Here is a 20,300-nt window from a genome sequence, read left to right as displayed (position 1 = left end):
TGGTTCCATACTACTACTAACAATTACTTACTGATTACTACATCGGGTGATTATCGTACTGCATCCTCTCCGGAAACCCCCAAATATAGCAACACAGAAACATGCATGTCTTATTATTGAGAAGGGAAAAAAGCTAAAGAATTCCTCCAGATTTTGATGGCTGAGTGCTTGGCACGCTCATCGTCTTCTCTCAGATCCTGTAATGTTGTCCTTATTCATTCTTGATGTTTGACCCTTTTTTCGCTGTTGTGTTACTGACTGACTACTTTTGTGTGTCCAGACCTCTCCAGGACTCTGGAGCATCCCCCATTCCTACAGGCCACGAGGCAAGGTGAAGCGACTACAGTCCACAATAGAGTCGGCGCCAAGTGCCGTTTCAACAGCGCTGTGATCCATCTGCAGCCGTCTGGATCCGACTGGTTATCTATTCAAGACTAGATAGATATTCTATCCACATGTTTTTCCTTTCTAATCATTTCGAGCAGTGTGCGAAGGGTCAATCATACTGGACTGTAAGTGTCGAGTAAGTAATGTATCGGGTACTGCCACAATACAATACCAGCCACACTTGCACGAACTGATCGCTTTGTTCAAGAACTATAATTTAGTCTAGACTACGGAGTACGGAGTAGTTAGTTAGTTAGGTAGTTGAAAAGGGGATTGATATCATCCTGACCCTGCTCCTGGCTGATCACTAGCGCTTACACTTTACAGTACAGCTAACATCAGATCAGGGAACCTACTCCAAAACAGTGGCAAAGTCCACGTTCAACTCCCAGAGGGGTCGGAGCCCTTGAATCCCACGGACCACGGTACAGGTACTTTAGTATTGTCAGTGTACTGGAGCCGGCAATTGCTTACAGGGGTTCCAGGGCTTACAGCCAGTCCCTGGGTGTAAGTATGCCACGGATCGAGCCATGCCTCGACTACCCATGGTTAGAGGGAAAAAGGCACAGTTGCCAGTTACCACATCTAAGTGACTGGTGAATTAATATCTATCTGTGTCCTACCGATTACCGAACGGATCCGGAACCCAAGTACGTACTTTGAGTTGCACATGTAGATTACCTCGATGATCAAATAAAGGACTCTTCCGTACTAGCAAAAGATGATCAACTGGTGATATGTGGTAGCGATCCACCAATATCACCGTTGGCTAGTTTTAAAGCCCTAACGCCAAGGTATATATACTCTAGACCTCTACAGCGACTGGTCGCTTTAAACTCGACAGGAAGCTGGACAGCGGAGCTTTTCCAAAAAAGAAACCCATATGGACGCGCACTGGGGGGGCAGCGATCCTTGCTCAAAATGGCTTTTCAGATAGCAAAGATGACCTCAGAGGCTCAGCGGGTGGACTTAATTTTTTCTTCGATCCATGGGCCATGACGATCAATCTGCACTTTTGGAGAGTTCAGACCTAGGACTGCTGGGACTTTCTGCGCGTCGCGATATCAACCACGTAATGGATCGCTCAATGCATGAGATAGACATTTCCTCATAGCCATCCACGAGCTTATGAGAGATCTCATGTGTGCACTAGACTAAGGCGTAACTATCCAGGTTTGTGTTCTTGGTAAAGTGATTGTCATCGCATCCCGGCTACTTTTGGGAGGAGCTTACGTCAGGCCGTCGATTGCATCTTTGATCCTTGACAGTTCATCTTCTTCTTGGCTCCAGCGAATTCATGTGAATGTGATGCCGTAGGGTTCTTTTTTCTTTGCAACCTCCCTTGCAATTTCTACGGAGTAGGCAAAATTCGATCTTGTAGGTTCCAGGGTCAAGATCGATCCTTAACGCGTAGCCTGGAATAGACCCTCTTGATACCCACATTCCATCTCGAGTGTGCGGGGAACATACATGGAGGAGTAACGTGGCACTCAAGTCAATGTCGTCAACGTGGACTGTTCGGTTGAAGCAATTCCTGAAACAAGAATATCGGTGGATTGAGGTAGACGATTGTGATCTCCATTGATCAAATACTCCAGCACGTTACAGGATGCTTCAAGCAGTGAATCGAACTCGAAGGGTTGACTCGGTTTCAATCACTGGTTGTTGTTAACGACAACCTGAACTTCCTCTACCTCCAGTCCAATAATAGTGACACCCCGGATAGTATTTCCAACTTGAAGGCAAAAGCGCATAATTTTAAAAAGTCGCTCCATCTTGAACTGCTTTTTCCATTGACATGAAATCGAGATCCTTCTATCTACGTTTACTTTGTGGTTGTCTTGGGACAATACTTACAGATTACGTAAACAATTTTCGCCTGAGTGGTCCAGGGGTACGATTCATCGTTCGGGTTCTATAACTGTCTCGATGAGACCCGCGTTCGAATCGCGGCTCAGGCCTTTCCTTTCCTTCTTTTTTTTTTTTTTTTGGACCATTGAACTTTGGCAACTAATACTTCACAGCCAGCATGATAGACGAGATATAGGCCACAATTTCTCTAAACCCTGCCCATCATTGACCAATCGGTGTAGTCTGAGGCTGACTGTTCATGTCCCCAAATAGGAAGTCAACGAGGTCCATATGGTGATGACTGTACAAAGGGATCCAACAGCTTCGACAAGTCTTTCAACTAGGTTCTAAGCTCTCTGATCCTAAACTTAAGCTGTTACTTTGACTTGGAAATCTTTTTACTTATTAAGACTAGACTTGGGATATGCTCTGCAGATCATAGTCTGCGTTGAATCAGTCTCAGCTATCGATGTAGCTCAAGATGATGTCCCAGCATGAAGATAGCTGATCAACAAGATCTCTACAACTATGGAGATGATGCTGAAGATGCTGAGTAGTGAAGATACATGAGAGCCCCCCTCCATGATCAAGAGGTCCTTCACTTATTAGAGTGAAAGGTACAAGTTCAGTATGTTGAGATCGCCTCATCCAATGAGTTCTGCCTTGAAACTCGAGGATATTGGCATTCACTGCTGGTGTTTCCTCTGTATTAACAACGGATTCAGCTCTAGCTTGTCAGAGAGTAGATATTCATTGACTCAGAGCAGGGGGGTTTTTTTTTTTTTCTTATTGAGATGATGTCGTGCCTGGGATCCTCACCAGAACAACAGACATTCACTTGCTCCAGACTCATTCATTTTCAGCATTTCTCTGCTCTTTTCACTCCTTCTTCCGATGTCTGCTGCCTCCTCAATCCCCCTTATTTAAACCATCGGGATTTGTTATCGTTTCCTTGATCGTCCCCTTTTTATCTTCTTACAGCGTGGAGTTGTGTATGCTTCAAGTACCCAACTAAGCTGTCAAATCGACTGCACAAGCCCCTTTCAGTTTGATTTCTCGCTCTGTTTCCATTTAGCTGCATTGGAGTTTTTCTTTACAACTTATTTAACCCTCCAGCTTGTTTTCTTTTTGGCGTTTTGTGATTTAATCTGCTTTATCTGTTCGAAACTTTTCAAATGACCAGTGTCTGAGCTCTTTGTCGCCAGAATGGAAGTGTTTCCTCTCTCGCCAGACTTGGAGCACGAAGATCCTTTCGAGTCTTCCACCGGGTCTATCGACGAGGCAAGTGACTACGATGTTCACAGTTTGTTCGATGAAAAGATCAGGGAGATCACCGCTGCCGAGCGTCAGATGATTGCCGAGTTGACGGACGATTTCGCTAGAGGTTTCGATCCTGATGCTCTTGCTCGGGAGATCATGGCCGTGCTCCCATTGTTGGCGGATGATCTATTTCCAGGCTCGTACGCCCACCTTCTGATCATGTTGCTGGAGACCCGTGGAAAGATGGAAACAACTCAAGTAAACCTGACTCTGTGGATGCGTGCCCGTTATCCCACTGCTATCAGCGAGCCCAATATCACCAGCATCACCGATGAGACCTTTTTTGTCACCGAAATTGAGATGCTGAGACGGCTGCTGTCTACTTTGCGTGGAGATGATTGCAAGCCCATCTATTGGATCACTAGTAGGCCCTTGGAGATTGGTAGATCTTGTGAGCACCTCGAGGCATCCATCAAAGTGCTTCGAGCGTTTGAACATGATATTTGGGAGGCAATACAAGAGGAGGACGAGGACAGTAAGTGCACAACAAAAGAATATCCTCGGTGTTGAAGCTGACCTGTCTCTCCATAGAAACGATTTACAGTGACACTCCGGTTTCCACAGAGCGCACCATTCTGACGAGCGTGCGAGCGCAGCGTTACGACTGTTGCAGGGCCACATTGGCTTGGAATGATTACTTGAGAACGGAGCTTGCTCTGACGGTGTTCTATCAGTTTTACAGAAAGCATCTGATGGAAACAAACCCCGAAAGAGCCCGAGAGATAGGTTGGCTGCCACCTCTTAACATCGAGGTTCCTCGTTCGACTGTCACTGGCAGGGACTTTGTCGATCTCACTGAGTGGCCGCTGGACAGTCATGAGAGGATGGTCTTGAGACTGATGTTCAAGGTTGCCCAATGGCTTGGCCTGGCTAGAGGACTCCCTGCTGTTCACTTGTTCTGTGACATTGCCAGATACTTCACCATCCACGAGCCTTCCAAGACGCCCAGCGCATCTTATATCTTCTTCATGCAAAATCTCACCGAGATCAGACTCTGTGACACTTCGATCAAATCCCAGATCCCATCTCCATTTCCTTATCGGGACAAGCAATTTGCCGACAGAAATCGGGACTACTACATCGATCTTTTCAAATCAGCTAATGATTTGGTGTCCTGCCTGGTGGAGCAAACGTCTTTCCTCGAGAAGAAGAGCGGTGGCCCGAGTGTTGTTAGCTCCGATGGCCAGCCTCAGCGTCCCGTCAATAAAGAAATCCAGATGGTCAGAGAGTTTCCCGAGATTCGTGGGTCTCTCGTTGGTGCATGGCAGGATGTTGCAACGGCAAGTCTACTCATATGACCCCTCAATTTGTCCCCTTTAATCGAGTGTTAATCTTCTGTTTGCTCGGGTAGGCTATGGCTACCAGACACGGCCCATTGAGTGCCCGTCCCAGAGGCGGCCTTTCTCAGGGAGGAACCTCTCATTCAAGTATTCATGTCGTGGGCGAGAACCTGCCTGGCGCTGCTCTCCACTATCCACATTCAGTCTAGTAACTAATGGTTGTGACTCGGAGGATGTGCTGTTTCGATGTCTACAAAACTGCTAGCAGCTTCAAGTTTGGTGAATGTTTGACAGCCAGTTATCCTTTCGACACGCAACATCACCAATCTCCCCTCACCACAGAAAACAAGAAGCCAGAGGCACGAAGAAACGGTGGAAAGGAGTATTCTAATTGGCGGTTTTGAGCTACTTTCAGTCTCAAGTATCAGCTTCGATTTGGTTTGGTACGATGGTACCCCTTCTATCTTCCTGCATCTGTTCTCATTTTGCACAAATCCCTTGGCTTCCAACTCACGTTTCTTCATTGTCGAGGATATTCCTTTTGTCTTCCTGAAGCTTTTTTGGGCTGCCATCCTTGCAAACGCTCGGGGCTGGTCCTGTCAATTGGCAATTGTTGAGGCATTGCGGCCTATCTAGTTTCCATGTTGAAGAAACAACAACGCTCGTTTCCAAGGTCATGGTCTTCAAGAGAAAAAAAAAAAAACAAAAAAAACGGAGAGAAGAGAGATAAAGAAGACAAACCCATGTATCCAAAAAGATTTCGTTTGTTGCAGTCATTCTACCCTCACACTTCCCTCATGGGTTTGATCGATTGATCATTCATCATTCTTCCCACCCACTCACGTTACGCAAAGCAAGATCAGCTGCTAACCATTTCACTAACTAAGGTAGACTAGGCTTCTCTCCCTATGGCATCATGCTTGCTCATGCTGAGGTCTGCTTTGTGAATGCTAATGACTCAGTCTAGGGATTCTCATTCAACGCCTCATGCAGGCGACTCTGAGACATGAGTTGTTTGAGATGTAAGTGGGCAGCAGGTGTTACTTACGGACCTCAACGGGCGAGAAGGGCTACACTACAGCAATAAGGAGTAATGTTTATTCCTCTGCTGGAATATTTTGACCAAGCCTGGTAGCCAGGTGGTTCATTCATGGCCGTGACTGGTACAGACTGCCCCGGTCAGGCACGGGGGACCAGAGTGGCCTCTACATGATATGTTATGTTTCTTTTAGAAATAGATGCCCATAGAAAGAAAGCGCGGGGAAAGTGTACTGAGTATGCAAACGCTCCAAGATAGTAAGTCAGTAGTCAAATCGCAAAACCGCTCCAAACAAATTCCCTATGCATCAATCATATTATACGCCAAAACAGGATCAATCAGCGCCATGTCATCGCTCATGGGTATCGTAGAATCAACATGGTCTTGCATCAGCACATCCGAGTCGTGCGTCGGCAAGCCACCAAAGTCAGCCGCAGCCGTACCCACCCCAGAGAACGGCACGGTCTCGTTGAGCACATACGGCTCATAAGACGATGGGTCATCGTTATCGAACTCGAGCCCGTATATCCCGCCAAAAAGTTCCTCCGAGGGACCGCCGCGGCCGTCTGCCAACAGCGCGCGTCGCAGGAATAGATCCCGGATCTCGTCCTCGGAGAGGCGGTGCTTGCCGCTCATATGGACCCAGAGATCGTAGTCCCTGTGGAAGCGATGCAGGCACGCCGCGTCCAGACACGCGATACGCCGCCCGCTTTCCTCGGCGTAGCCCTCGCCCGTGAGCGCGGCCAGCGCGGACAAGCCGCGCGTACTGCTGGCGCTGGAGGTTGGATCCGGCTGCGTCGCGCTTGAGCCGAGGCGCTCGCGTCGCTCGGCTTTGGCGTTCGGATACCCCAGGTGCGCGGTGCGGATGTGTTCTTCGAGCGCGAGCTTGCTGCCGTAGCGCTTGCCGCAACCCTCACCGGTCCACCCGACGACCTTTTTGGAGGAGGAGAGGTCCGTCTCGCCGCAGGCGAAGCGTTTCTCGCCCTGGTGCACCGTGCGGATGTGGACGGTCAGGTTGCCTTTCTTGGTGAAGCTGCGGTCGCAGCCGAAGACGGTGCAGGGGAAGACTTTTCTTTCCTCGAGGCTGACGTCGCCGTGGGCGACTTCGAGATGGCGCCGCAGTTCGCGGGATGAGGCACAGGTAAGGGAGCAGTTCGGGCATTGGGGAGGGTGGACGGAACGAATATGGGCCTGTAGAAGGGCGTAAGACGGAAATGTGACGGTGGACAGCTCGGACGAGGTGGCCTCTGACTGCTGAAGACATTCGGTACAGCTGAATCGCTTCTCAGTGTGGACTCGGCTCTCGTGTGCTCGCAAGTGCCCGGCTGTGTCGAAAGCCATTGGGCATTTCTGGCCGGTGGTCGGGTCCGTGTGTAGACACTGGAAGGGCTTCTGCTTGAGATGTGCGGTCATGACGTGGTTTTGGAGAGTCGAGTGCTTCCGAAATGTCTCATTGCACGGCGGGTATTCTGTGCAGCGGTATTTGTCTCGTCCATCATGGGCAGCCAGATGTCGACGGAGTCGCGAGCCAGTCACAAAGCTCTTTCCGCAGCCTGGACGGTCACAGACATAGTCTCGGACACCAGTGTGGGCGCTTTTGATGTGGTGATTCAGATGCGACGCACGAAGAAAGGTCTTATCGCAGCCCTCATGTGTGCAGCTGAAGATTCTCTCATTGTTGTGAGAGCGTAGGTGCTCCTGAAGACGTGCTGGTCGATTAAATGCCTTTGAGCAGTAATCGAAGGGGCAGCGGTGAGTTTTCAACTCGGAAGGGTATTTGGCAGAGGTCGTTGAGAAAGGTGTCGCCGGAGTCTCGTGGAGACTTTCACTCTTGACGCTGGCTTCATCTGAAGATATATAATCTGCATCAGATTGAGGTTCCTCATATATCGGATCTGTACAGCATGATCTTAGTTGGGAGAAAAAAAAAAGTCGCATATTTGCGGTCATCTTACCACCATCGTCCAGCGCCGTCTGTTTTCGAAATTTGTTAGGGTTTGTGAGTCCATCGGACTCGAGCTTGCGCTTCTCACCCATGGCCCTTCAGCCTTCCGACTAGGCTCTCACAGCGATAGAACCATAGGGAATGGAGGGGAAGAAAAAAGAAACTGATAGATCACACAATCAATGAAAACGCAGCCTGATAATAATGAAGCCATTCAAAAAAAGATTCTGCCGGTCGGAATGTTGGAAGCGGTGAGATATCTTGCCCAAAACAGACTAGCGCCAAGAGAACCAAGGAACTTTTTCCGCCGCCCATTTTTGGAGGGTCGCAACATTGAAATCTTCATCTCTACGAAGCCTGTCGCAACGTCGGTCATTCCGCGCTGTCTCTGTCCCCGGACGCGAACTTGGTTGTCCTTACGCTTGTGTGGCCGCAGTACACGCCCGTAAACTTTCTTACCAGCTGACTCGCCGGATTGGCATTGATTTGACACCATGTCTGACTACGGAGACCACGACGCTGAGGAGACGTAAGACTACCTCGACCGAATCTCTTCTCATACGCAGACTGGTTCATCTGAACTGGCTTGCGGCATCCTTCTGCTGTTGAGTAGCGCTATTGCAAGCATGTTTGCAATGCTAACTTGCCCTGGTCTATAGCTACGACTACGAGCCCGCGGAGGAGGTGTTCGACGACCATGAGCCCGAAGATTTCATAAACCCCGAGGATATCGAAGCTGCCGAGGGTGGCGCCGATGGATATGGTGACGATTCCTATGCGCCGGCCGTCAATGGTGATCGTGTCGTCGTCTCGGGTGACCCAAGTGCTGGGTACTCAGGGAAGGTGGTGGAACAAGCCCGGGCGAAGAAGATCCCCAACGAGGAACGGAAGACGACCCCGTACATGACCAAGTACGAAAGGGCGCGAGTCTTGGGTACCAGAGCTCTGCAGATCAGGTTTGTTCACTCGGAAGTGCCAAGCAAACTAGCTCGTGGAACTCACAATGTTGCAGTATGAATGCTCCCGTGCTTGTGGATCTCGAAGGCGAGACCGATCCCCTGCAGATTGCCATGAAGGAGCTCAATCAAAAGAAGATTCCTCTCATTGTGCGGAGATATCTGCCGGATGGAACGTAAGTTGTCCACGGTCTGCCTTTGCAACGGAAGAGTACAAGGCTAATCATTCTTAACCGATGCAGCTATGAGGACTGGACGTGTGAAGAGCTGCTTTAGAGTCCGACTATCTTTGGATTTTGGTGGATGTGTGTTGAGACTGGGTATTTGTTTTTTTTTTTCATTCCTCATTCGAATTGCCGTCGTGGGATTTGATGTCCAGCATAGCGTTTGGAGTTTCGGAGTAGGGAAACGGAATCTCATGGCTTTGCCAGCCATTGGGTCACCGGACTGGGGAAATCACAAAAGAATAAAAAAGACGTACATATTACCTGTGATAAATAGAATAAAATCATGTTATATACTTGCAGCTTTTCTTTTGTCCAGCATCGGAATTGCTTAGCCGTTGGTGTTCCAATGAGTTCTGGCACTCTCAGGGGACACCCTTTTTGGTACAAACTGCCAGGACCCTCTAGACATTTGAGGATGGACATCAGCTACTATCATTAATGAAGATCAGTCTCGATGTTGATATTGCTGAAGTTCAAAATCCAATGTCCATGAGCATCCCTTCATCGGTCACGTGATATAGTACCTGAACTTCTTGACGTCCATGGTCCTTGAGTAGTGAGTAGAGTGACACCAAGTCACCAACACCAGCAACTCCCAACAACTCGCGATTCTCCGGATGTCAGCGGTCCCCTAAGACTCGAATGATCTGGTCAACCGATTCCGAATCTGACGTATGACACGGAAGCTGCAACCACCGACCAGACATCCGAGTGTCGGAGATTAGAGCTGTGGCCGTGGGTACTGGGCTCGGAGTTTGGCGCAAAATCCCGAAGGTAGCTATGTGCAAGTTCAACCCTAACCCCCGAACCCGAAGTCTTTATCTGTCGGCTTGCATGAGCAGAGACTGCCTATAGACTAACTTCCATTCTAGGATTCAGATTGATGAGAGTGTCGGTAGATGAGTCTCATGTCCATGTCCAGCAACCGAGGATCGACGAAACCTCATAGGTTGGCCTCATGGAGTTACGCCTCTCTACAGCTGACTCGGCATTATTAATGGCAATCAATATCCAGAAGCAACATCCTTCTTCGCTGGATAAATCGGCAGTCGGCACAGATGTCCCATGTCCATACTCCATAGTTCATACACCCATGAATCATGCATGATTCATCATGATTCGCGCCCCTCAGCCTATACCCTGATCCATGATTGCGCGCTTAGTAGGCTTACGGGTATAACCATAGAGAACTCGGGGAAGCACATAGTTGCCGTACTATGCTTCTATCACACTTCAGCCGTTCATTGGGTCCTCGTCGCTTCTTTCGGATCCCCACACCCCCCCTCCACTTTTGTCGCTTGTGTGGTTGTGAATGTGAAGCCTTCAGGCCTCGGGTTTCTCCCCCAGGATAAGGATGGGGATGTCCAAAACCAGCGGTATGGAATGACACCGTGACCGACACAACTTACGTGTCAGAGAGACTGGCCATTAGGGTTGATCCCATGCGTTTACCGTCCAACACTTCCATTATGAACTGCCCTTTTGAGGTCAGGATCTGAGTCTTGAGTCTTGACTCAATTTGTTGGCCTCTTTAGGAATATGAAATACGGATGGCTATCTTCGAGTGGACCTTGTGGACCTTGTCCCTCGGTAGCTGCAGTTGAACTAACAATCTTTCGACTTTCGGGCCTCTAAAGTCAACAAGCTTACTCTTCTATATGCCCCGCTGCGTCCAGGGATGCTGATAAATCCTAATCTTATATAATTCTAGAAAGTTGTAATTATTCGTCTGCTTTTTCATTCCCTTTTTTCTCTTTTTTTTTTTTTTGATATAAAGGAGAGACATGATTCTTAGTGTGTTGGGCGTGCCTCTCCAACAATCGTCACCATCTCTTTCTATTTCCTTTTCTTAGCTCCTATTTGCATACTAAGTATCCAAGTCATATAGATTGTCGCTTTTGGCCGCATCACTACACATAATCTAGAGTGCCACAAACGGGGATGAATGCGAATGTGAATGAAAAGGCGGTTGCGCCTTCGCCTTCAGCAAACTTCAGCAGCCATGACGGTAGCAATAACCGTGTACCAGATGCGCCAAATCATGCATCCGAAGAGAGGCCTTTGGAGGAGCCAACTTTTGATACAGGCCTCGTGACATGGTTGCAAGTCCTCGGGTCCTTCTTCCTATTTTTCAATTCATGGTGCGTACGCAAGCTATCAAGTATGATTCAGCAACTGGCTAACTGCGGAGTTAAAGGGGTATGATCAATACCTGGGGTGCCTTCCAGTCATACTATGAACAGACTCTTCTCTCTGACGTTTCGTCGTCGACTATCGCCTGGATCGGGTCTCTGCAATCCTTTCTGCTTATGCTTTTCGGAGTAGTAACTGGTCCATTGTTCGATGCAGGGTACTTTCGAGCCCTCGTCATCTTTGGTACCATCGTCCTTCCCTTCGGTCTGATGATGGCCAGTATCTCTTCGCAGTATTGGCATCTGATCCTTTCCCAGGGAATATGTATCGGTCTGGCGGCTGGCTGCTTGTTCGTGCCCTCCGTTGCCATCTTACCCCAGTATTTCAAAAGGAAGAGAGGGTTGGCAAATGGATTGGCGGCTTCAGGAAGTAGCATCGGTGGTGTGGTCTATCCGATCATGTTCAATCAGCTGCAAGAGAAAGTCGGATATGCATGGGCAACCCGAGCGCTGGGCTTTGTGGCCTTTGGGACCTGCTGCTTCTCTCTTTCCCTGATGCGCGTGCGATTCCTGCCTACCGAGAAACGGAAACTGGTTCAGCTGTCGGCCTTTACAGAGCCAGCGTTCGTGATGTTTGGCGTTGCCATGTTTCTGGGCTTCCTGGGCTTCTATAACTTTCTGTTCTATGTCCAGTCCTTTGCGATTGATACAGGAATCGTCGATGGGAACCTCGGATTCTACCTCCTCGCCATGCTGAACGCAGGGTCCACAGTTGGGCGTATCTTCCCCAACTTCGTCGCGGACCATGCAGGTCCATTGAACATGCTGACACCAGCTGCCACGGCGACGGCCATTTTGGCGTTTGCCTGGATTGGCGTGCATAACGTTCCTGGCATCATCTGTCTCGCCGTTCTTTACGGGCTTTGCTCCGGTGGTTTCGTGTCGCTTCCCCCAGTGGTGATGGTGACTCTCACCAAAGACATCCGCGACTTGGGCACTCGTCTGGGCATGATTTTTTCCATGACTTCGATAGGCTTGTTGATCGGTACCCCGATTGGAGGTGCCATCTTGAGCGATACCCATCAATACCTCGGAGTTCAGTTGTTTACAGCTTGTTGCCTGGTCACATCGGCCGCCATCTTCGCGGCGCTGCGGTTCTCACGGACTGGGTTCAGGCTGCTGGTTCGGGCGTGAAACCAGTCCGTGTGCCCGTCGTTATTGCATGAATATATGCCTTTAACTTTGTTTTTATCACAAGCGCACTCACTTCATACCTAATATCTAGAACATGGCAGGCGACGCATTTTTCAAGTCTGGGATCTCGGTCAGGGTTGTTTGCATCTATAAGACGGAATAGCGGTTTTCGGGTTTGCATCTTGGGCAGATGTTTCGTTGAAAAAAAAGTTCTTTTTTGGCTGTGTTTGCATATACTAATATAGAGTACCATATCACCATTTTTCATGCGAAAAGGGGATGTGAGCATCATTAGGTACCTGTATCACGAATGTCTTATTCAGACCACATTGTAGCCCTCGGCAAAGCGCATTATGTAACTCCCCAACGCCAGACTGCTAAATCGACTGAAACCAGTATAGCGGACTGCTTTTCAAAGCCCCCCTCGCCCGCCGCACTATACCGCTAATAAGTCTGCTACGAGACATCCTCAGGACTGACCAAAAAGTCCTCGCCTTTGTCCCGTACATGCTGCAGATTCTTATCCCGACTGCATGGTTTGCGCATATCGAACGCATCCTCACCCGAGTCCGACATGCCCGTGGGATCATCGCTGTAGTAGTTGACCACGCGCCGGAAAACGGAATACCTATAGCAGCTTTAGCACAGTTCCATCTTTCCTTCTCCCCAACAACGCGCGAGATCATACCCCATCCCCTTGTACATATCCACGGCGACCTTATTCCCCGAGCGCACATACAGATCCACAAACCAGGCATCGTTGATGTCCGATCCGTGCTCCAGCCGCTCCGTCAGGCGCCGCGCATGACCCAGGCGGCGCCATGCAGGTGCGACAGTCAGGACGGTAATGTGTCCGTGCCAGGGGGTGTAGTGTTCCGAATGGCGCATGGACGGATGTTGTTCTTCGAGCTTGCCCATAACTTTAATTTTTGGTAAAAAAAAAATTTGGCGGGGTATGTCAGTTTCTCCTCATCGCATTCCGAGTTTCTGAATAGTGGTGTCCGGAGACATACTGTAGCCGACGACACCCTCGTCACGATCCTTGACGGCGCTGAAGAGCGAGGGCCATCGCATGAGATAGTTGAGGTAGAAGCCCAGGTCGTAGTTTTCGGTAAGAGGGTCGAGATTGGTGAGGTTCAGGGAGAGGAGGTCCGTTGGGGACATGCGACGGATGGAACTCATTTTGTGCGACGGGACCTGGTGCTGGGAAGATCAGGAGATATGGATAGAATGGAGCATGGAGGGAATGGGAGGTGAAGCTATTCAAGATCTACAACTGTGTGGGGTTGGGAGAGTGAAAGTCGAAGCTGATCTGATTGGGGGCTTTTTGGGCGGTCACGGGAAAAAGCAGTCGTTTGTTTAGAAGATGGACATCTTCCACGGCTGCTCCATCATCATTATCATCATCATCATCATTCTTTAGTTTTCTCCTTATTCTTCCCGGTTGGTGTTTCCTTTTTTTCGTCAGTGGCCTTGTTTCTCTCTCTTCTCTTCTCTGTATCCTTTATTCCCTTCCTACATCCTGGTGATGTGGTGATGAAGTTGTCTGTCGTATTTCTCCTCAGTGCAGCCCCTGCTGCCACTCTTGCAGATCATCATCTTCTCATAACCTAAGATCGATAAACACAACAACAGGGTTCCTGTCACAGACTTCAAAGCTGTCAATATCCAAGGAAGGGAACCTAAATCACCTCCTGGCTTCATTCTTGACCGGAATCCCACGTGGAACTCCTTCGATCGTCCAACCTGCATCATGCCGGCCATCCCACCATCGCCCCTGAGGCTATCTCACCGCCATAGTCATAGCCAGTCCTCCAACCTCGATTTCGAACCTCTTTCTCCCGGAACCTACGGCCCCAATGGTTTCTCCCACAGCCCTCCAAGGTCGCCGCGGACGCCGCGTTCGTCTGCCCCGCCTTCCCCGATGACTCCCCGCCAGCGGAATTCGCAGGCCATGAACGGCTCATACAGACTATCAGGTGATTTCGGGAGCAGCACAGATGCCGGCGGGGGGCTGGGAAACCTTGCAGATGAGCTTGCAGACGCCTGGGACGACGAGGAAGAAGGAGGCTATGGGTATGTCTCTGGACAAGACAATGGGCCAGGGGACCTACAACACGACATGGATCGCAGTGACGGAGAGGACGGGTATAATATGGGACGAAGATCGCCCTTGTCGGATTTCGCCGCGGAGCACGCCTCGCTTCAGCCACCCAGAGCAAAACCGCGGAACGGCACACAGAGAAGTCACCGGCGGCATGAGTCGCAATACGACGGCTCCGACTACGGGAACGAGTCCGACTTCGAGGAAGCAGCAGATATATCGCCTGGTCTGGAGGGGCAGATGGCCGAGATCGAGAGTCTGGCGCGTCGAGGGATCGAGAACAACGGTAGCGAGAACGACTATGTTATCCAGCGGGCGGTTGAGGCCTTGCGGGATCTCGGTGGTCAAAGTGGCATTGAGAACAATGCAACGAGGTATGTCTGGCGAGACCCCTGCTTGCGATGCCGATAGGGAAGCTCTTTTGATAGCTTTCGTGTGTACTGACTTCATTGGTAGACTCATTACGGCACACACCTCAATCACCTCCCATCTCACCCATCAAACCCGAACGCTCCAAACACTCACTCACCCGCTCCTCTTCTCTCCATACCCGCTTCTCTCGCCCGACGCCATTGACGCCCTGATCCCACTCATCGACGAGGGCCTCCTGCCTAACCTCCCCCACCCCTTCCCAGGCCAGCCACATCACACCTCCCGACCCACCACTCCCTCGCAATCCCCTTCCTTCAACCCCCTCATCTCCCTCCAAGCCCTCATCGCCCAAACCACCGAGCTCACCCTCTCCCTCCGCGGCCTGAGCGACACCCTCTACGAATCCCGGCAACTCACGGCCACCGCCTCCCGCCGGCTGCGGTCCGCGCGCGAACTGGTTGCGGAGCTGCGCCGCGAGGAAGAGGGCCGTGAAGAGGGAACCCGCTGGATCGAAAAGGGGGACTGGGACCGTCGACTGCGCGACCGCGAGGCCGGCCGCGTCTGCTACGACGTCGTCAGCGGCTTTGAGGCCGTCTGCGGCGAATGGAGGGAGCGGCTGTTCGGTGCAGCTGCTGCCGCGGAAATGGCGGCGGCTTGATCCATCCCTCCTCGGAGAACATTCTTGTTTCTGCGTCTGCTCGCGTGTGATTTATCTAGGGACTTCCTACATAACCTGCAACATACCCCCTCCTTTTCTTCTCTTCCCCCGTATATAGATTCTCTTTTTCTCTCTCTCTATCTCTTTTTGTTGATCTAGATCCAACTCGGTCCTTTGGGTTTCGGCTCCTCATAGAAAAGACATAAGACATAAGACATACGAAATAATCATACCTACATTTTGACATTTCCTTTTGTGATCTCAGGGTGGTTTCTAGTAGATATCCCCCCGTCTTCTCTTCTCGGTCATTGACCTACAAAATGAGGACCAGAGAGCGTGTGGCGCAGGAGAAATCCCCATGGCGTAAAAGGACGGGACCAATCCGTCCCTGGCGAGAACTAAAGAAGTGATAGATAGAACATCCTATTTCCCTTTTTCCTACATTATCTATCCCAACATGGCTGTTCTGACGTGAAGATACGAAGCGGCGGGAAAGTAAGAAAAGAAAGGTTCGGAAAGGAATTAAGGGGAAAAAAAAACCTGGACTTCATTTATGGAACAGAATGCAGTCGAAACAAAACATGACGAGGCAACCCAGAGAAAACCAGGGGAAAGACAGATCCCGAGTTCTTTTCTCTCTTCATGAAACATGAACATAAACCAGACGAAAGCGGCTGAGGGGAAAAAAGGGAGGGAAAGAATGAGAGAGTGGGATAAGACGGGGGGGGGGAGAGAGAGAGAAAAGGGACACCGTTAAGATTAAGAGAAGGAATGCAAGAGGGGAACCAAGGCCAAGACAAAGACACAATCCCACACGCCCTTGCCACGTTTCCCAAACAGAGAACTTTTTTATTTTTACCTTCCTTGCTTTGTTTGGCTTTTGCTGGGCTAGCAAAGCAGTAGAGTGGCCTGTGCAGACACTCTAGGACTGCTGCTGCTTCCACCGGGGCACCCACTTCTGGGGAGCGCCGGATCCCTCGGGCTTCTCGGCAGCCGGGGCGGGAGGAGTCTGCGTGCGGGAGGGGGGTTGCGAAGAGCTCGAGTCGCGCATATGGCGGGGCACGTACTTCTCGGTCGCGGGAGGAGCAGCGGGAGCGGCGCTGGCGCCGGCGCCGGAGCGAAGGTGAGGAGGCACGTATCCGCCGCCGGTCCTGCGGGGGGGTTGGGCCTCTTCCTTGGGAGCTTCCGGAGCGGGGGCAGCAGCAGGGGCAGCGCCACCAGCAGCCTCCTTGGCAGCTTGACGCTCTCTCCAGCTGGAACCACCGGTGCGGGGGGCGATGTTGAGGCGAGGAGCGGTCCGCTCGGGCTCCGCGGCACGGGGAGGGGGTTCTGTGACACCGGCCTTTCTGGCGGCACGGCGAGCCTCGGCTTCCTCTTCGCGCTGCTTCTGCTTGAGAGCAATCTCGTCGAGTTTCCTGTAGGAGGCCACGTTAGCATGGAGACGATGGTGATAGCGATTGAGAGCGAATGGGGAAAACTGACTTTCTCTCCTCCTCGCGCTTGGCCTTCTCCTCGGTCAAGACGCGTCTGCGCTCTTCCTCGCGAGCGACTCTCTCCTCCTCCTCGCGTCGGGCACGCTCTTCCTCCTCCTTCTGGCGTTGCTCTTCGGCCTCGCGCTCGGCTCTCTCGCGACGTCTGCGCTCCTGCACTTCTCTGATACGCTGCTTCTTCTTGGCCTCGAAGTCCCGCTCGGCAGCCTTGCGGCGCTTCTCGAACTCCTCGTGGCGCTTCTCCGACACCTCCTTGCGGAAGTTGCTGTAGACGGGCACCAGGCGGCTGAGACGGTGCTTGAGCGCGACCGCCTCCGCGTGCTTTTCCTTAGCCTCCTTCAGCGTTTCGGCCTTGGTGGCCTCGTAGACCTCCATATCGTGTTGCTTCTGGGCCTCGTAGTCCTCCGCAATGTGCTTCAACTCCTCACGGCGGAAGGCACGCTCAAGATGGTCGATACGCTTGGCAGTGGTACGGATCTTGTCGTTGAGTTCGTTCTTCTCCTTCTCAAGCTGGGCAAGCTTGATGGCGCGCAGGCGATTGGCGTCCAGATCCTCCAGGTCAAGCTCGCTGATGTCGATGCCCTTGACACCGGACTTGAGTTCCTCCAGCTGCTTCTTCAACTCCTGCTGGCGGATGCGGTCCTGCTCGTCCTTGATCCGCTTCTTCTCACGCTCTCTCTGCTCGTCGAGCAGTCTCTGCTTCTCCGCCTCCTGCAGCTGCTGGGTGCGGATCCGCTTGCGGGTCTCCTCCTCTCTCTGCTTACGCTGCAGAGCATCGGTAGCAGCCTCCTTCTTCTTGTCGATGATGACACGGCGAGCCAGAGTCTCCTCGTGCTCCTTGGCAACACCGGCCGCGGCACGAGCCTGGGCGGCCTGCTTGGCCTGGATCCGGACCTCGCTGTACGAAGGATCAACGTACATGCAGGTGACGTGGAGGGTCTTGGCCAGACGGGTGAGCTGAAGGCGAGCGATTTCAGCCGGGGTGTTCTGCAGGCGCTGAACGGAGCCGGCCTCACTCTCGGCGGAGCCAGCCGCACTGCCGGGGTGCAGAGCCTTGGCGGACGAGAAGATGTCAGTATCGAAGGTCAGAACGCCCGAGATGTGGTCCACACGGATGGCGAGGTCGCCCTTCTTGCAGCCGTTCATGATGAACTTCTCGATCATCGCGGGGGTGACCTGGAAGGGTTCGGGGAACTGGGCCAGCTCGTAGATGAACTTGAGCTCGACGGATTCGTAGACCTGAGACAGCTGCTGGAAGAGACGAGTCAGGATAACCTGCTGCAGAGGCAGAACATACTTCTCCATCTCGGGGTCAGCGCCGATCTGCTTGAGGATGGGAGTGATCTTCTTGCAGATGGACAGAGGGTGGAAGTCGACTTCCAGGATGTTGTAGAGATCGCGGATCTCGGGGCGGGCACGCTTGAGCAGACCCTTGTTCAGGGCATCCCGGAACAGAACGGCGCGGCTAGGGGCCTGAGCCATGCCCAACAGGTTGGTCAGACGCGTGTTCTTGTTCTTGCGCACCTCATCCACGTCGACCAGGGCACCGCGGGAACGGGAGGTGCTGATGACGGGGATGGAGAGAGCCGACAGGAGAACGAAAGAAGCGGCCTTGGTCATATCGGCATCGGTCACGGAGGGGTTCTCCTTCTTGGTACCCTGACCGGCGGCGAGAGCAGCGGCCGACTGGCGGAGGAGGTTGTAGTAGCGGTTCCAGGCGGCTGCGTGGAACAGATAGTTCTCGCTCACGAGGAAGATGCGGGCCAGCTTCTCGTAGTAATTGGCCATCATGACGTTCTTGGCGGGGCGCTTGCTGAGGCTCAGAAGGGTGTGGATATCCTCAATGCTGCGGAAAGCCTCCTGCCAGAGCTCGAGTTCGACGGCAACGTTCAGCTGCTGGAAACGGGTGTCCAGATGGCGCTGCAGGGTATCGGGGTCGCTGAGGTTGATAGCGTGCATCTGAGCGGAGTACTTGGCGGCATTCTGAACGTGGTTTCGGAGCAGCTCACAGAGTCTGCGGAACTCGGTCTTACGGGTGTACTTGAGGCAGAACTGGAAGGCCTGCAGGGCGGTGGTCTGGTACATCACCTCCAGGCGAGCATTGTTCTTCAGGATCTCGAGAACGGTGCGGTAGGTCTCCCAGAGAAACTTGAGCCAGGGGGTCACGACGGCGCGGTCGGTGCGATCACGGGACTGCTCGCCGGAGACGGTCGCGAGCAGGATGGTCTCGGGAGTCTCGATGGCCTCCAGATCCTCGACGTTGGACGAAGGGGCGGCGGATTCCAGCGAGGACTGGATTTCGTCGGCCTTGGCCTGGGCTTCGGTGACCTTCTTCTCGGCGAGCTCGATGAACTTCTTGAGGACGACCTGTAGCAGCGATGGGTGAGTCTCATGTATCCGACGACGAGCGCAAAGGGGAAAGAGTGTCTGCCTACCTCGATCGTTCCCACGTTGGTGTTCTGGGCGATGTTCTTGTACTGGTAGAGACCATCCTTGGCAGCCTTTCCTTTGCGAAGATCGACACACAATTCCACGAAGAGGAGCATCACAGGTTCGAGCGAAACGATAGGGGTGCTGCGCGTCCTCTTAGAGGTGACATGTTCGTGAAGGACATTCAGGGCGGCGGGAGCCTGACCCACGGCGATGAGCTCTTGAGCCCTCTGCGATGAAGAAAGAACCAGTTAGTTTCACCAAAATCCAGCCAGCGACGCCTTTTATTTTTCTTTTTCTTTTCTTTTGCTTGATGTTCCACCCCCTCCAGATAATCACTCACCTTCAGGACATTCTCCGGTTTGATATGGGGTGGAGGCGGCATGGTGGGCGATGGGACCCTTGGGGTGCACAGAAAAAAAGAGACTTCTCGGATGGATTAACACAGGGGAAAATTCGAGAATAGCGAGTCAGCACAACGACGGGCGGGCAGCAAGATTTGACTTTGTAAAAAAGGCCCTTTTTTTCTCTTCGTTTTGATGACGCTGCCACGCGACGGTCGGCCAGAGGAAAGGTGTGGGCGGCGGGCGAAGCGTCGTTGTGGGAGAGAATCACGAAAAAAACAGGCCCGGATGGGGGTTCCCACATTGGGATAAGCGATGGGAGTCACGTGAGGGAGGCCTATACTCGACGGCTTACTACAAGAGTTAGGCAGGTAGGCTTTCGATCACACTACAACGACGGCAATGAATCATATAATATATAAGGTAACCAATTCTGTATGATATCTGGTCTATAGTTCTCCTTCATGTCAATCTCGAAGGACCACCCTGGTGTGTTTCTGGGCAAAAAAAAAAAACAAAAACAAACCCAAGTTATTTCCGGACTCTGAGACATCACTTTTCTGAGAGTGAC

General features: G+C 51.8%; 7 protein-coding genes and 1 non-coding gene across 8 annotated transcripts, besides 1 other annotated feature; 5 read left to right on the top strand and 3 right to left on the bottom strand.

The window, feature by feature from the left end:
• The first annotated feature begins 2,264 nt into the window (after positions 1 to 2,264).
• On the top strand, positions 2,265 to 2,348 carry ACLA_029510. Its single transcript has one exon. It is a non-coding gene; the product is annotated as a tRNA-Pro (tRNA).
• A 1,096-nt stretch (positions 2,349 to 3,444) lies between these two features.
• On the top strand, positions 3,445 to 4,856 carry ACLA_029500 (uncharacterized protein; the record flags this gene model as incomplete). Its single annotated transcript, XM_001269647.1, has 2 exons — positions 3,445 to 4,033; positions 4,090 to 4,856. The coding sequence occupies 2 exons, from the start codon at positions 3,445 to 3,447 to the stop codon at positions 4,854 to 4,856; spliced, it is 1,356 nt and encodes a 451-aa protein (XP_001269648.1).
• A 1,321-nt stretch (positions 4,857 to 6,177) lies between these two features.
• On the bottom strand, positions 6,178 to 7,914 carry ACLA_029490 (C2H2-type zinc finger protein; the record flags this gene model as incomplete). Its single annotated transcript, XM_001269646.1, has 2 exons — positions 6,178 to 7,772; positions 7,833 to 7,914. The coding sequence occupies 2 exons, from the start codon at positions 7,912 to 7,914 to the stop codon at positions 6,178 to 6,180; spliced, it is 1,677 nt and encodes a 558-aa protein (XP_001269647.1).
• A 402-nt stretch (positions 7,915 to 8,316) lies between these two features.
• On the top strand, positions 8,317 to 9,054 carry ACLA_029480 (DNA-directed RNA polymerase core subunit RPO26; the record flags this gene model as incomplete). Its single annotated transcript, XM_001269645.1, has 4 exons — positions 8,317 to 8,351; positions 8,482 to 8,778; positions 8,835 to 8,954; positions 9,021 to 9,054. 4 exons carry the CDS (start codon positions 8,317 to 8,319, stop codon positions 9,052 to 9,054), a joined length of 486 nt encoding a protein of 161 aa, XP_001269646.1.
• Positions 9,055 to 10,946: 1,892 nt separating this feature from the next.
• Positions 10,947 to 12,331, top strand: ACLA_029470 (MCT family MFS transporter; the record flags this gene model as incomplete). The annotated part of the gene is made up of 2 exons (XM_001269644.1): positions 10,947 to 11,146; positions 11,203 to 12,331. 2 exons carry the CDS (start codon positions 10,947 to 10,949, stop codon positions 12,329 to 12,331), a joined length of 1,329 nt encoding a protein of 442 aa, XP_001269645.1.
• Positions 12,332 to 12,787: 456 nt separating this feature from the next.
• Positions 12,788 to 13,513, bottom strand: ACLA_029460 (peptide alpha-N-acetyltransferase complex B subunit NAT3; the record flags this gene model as incomplete). The annotated part of the gene is made up of 3 exons (XM_001269643.1): positions 12,788 to 12,959; positions 13,020 to 13,251; positions 13,345 to 13,513. 3 exons carry the CDS (start codon positions 13,511 to 13,513, stop codon positions 12,788 to 12,790), a joined length of 573 nt encoding a protein of 190 aa, XP_001269644.1.
• Positions 13,514 to 13,720: 207 nt separating this feature from the next.
• Positions 13,721 to 13,747: a microsatellite.
• Positions 13,748 to 14,084: 337 nt separating this feature from the next.
• ACLA_029450 (uncharacterized protein) lies at positions 14,085 to 15,465 on the top strand (the record flags this gene model as incomplete). The annotated part of the gene is made up of 2 exons (XM_001269642.1): positions 14,085 to 14,809; positions 14,892 to 15,465. The coding sequence occupies 2 exons, from the start codon at positions 14,085 to 14,087 to the stop codon at positions 15,463 to 15,465; spliced, it is 1,299 nt and encodes a 432-aa protein (XP_001269643.1).
• Positions 15,466 to 16,387: 922 nt separating this feature from the next.
• Positions 16,388 to 19,770, bottom strand: tif32 (putative eukaryotic translation initiation factor 3 subunit EifCa; the record flags this gene model as incomplete). Its single annotated transcript, XM_001269641.1, has 4 exons — positions 16,388 to 16,880; positions 16,948 to 19,322; positions 19,391 to 19,615; positions 19,729 to 19,770. 4 exons carry the CDS (start codon positions 19,768 to 19,770, stop codon positions 16,388 to 16,390), a joined length of 3,135 nt encoding a protein of 1,044 aa, XP_001269642.1.
• Between the last annotated feature and the right edge of the window lie 530 nt (positions 19,771 to 20,300).

Source organism: Aspergillus clavatus, genomic scaffold, assembly GCF_000002715.2.
Source record: "Aspergillus clavatus NRRL 1 1099423829805 genomic scaffold, whole genome shotgun sequence".
In the NCBI taxonomy this organism is placed as follows: domain Eukaryota; kingdom Fungi; phylum Ascomycota; class Eurotiomycetes; order Eurotiales; family Aspergillaceae; genus Aspergillus; species Aspergillus clavatus.
Note: the sequence above shows the minus strand (reverse complement) of the source record. Positions and strands in the feature narration are given on the sequence as shown.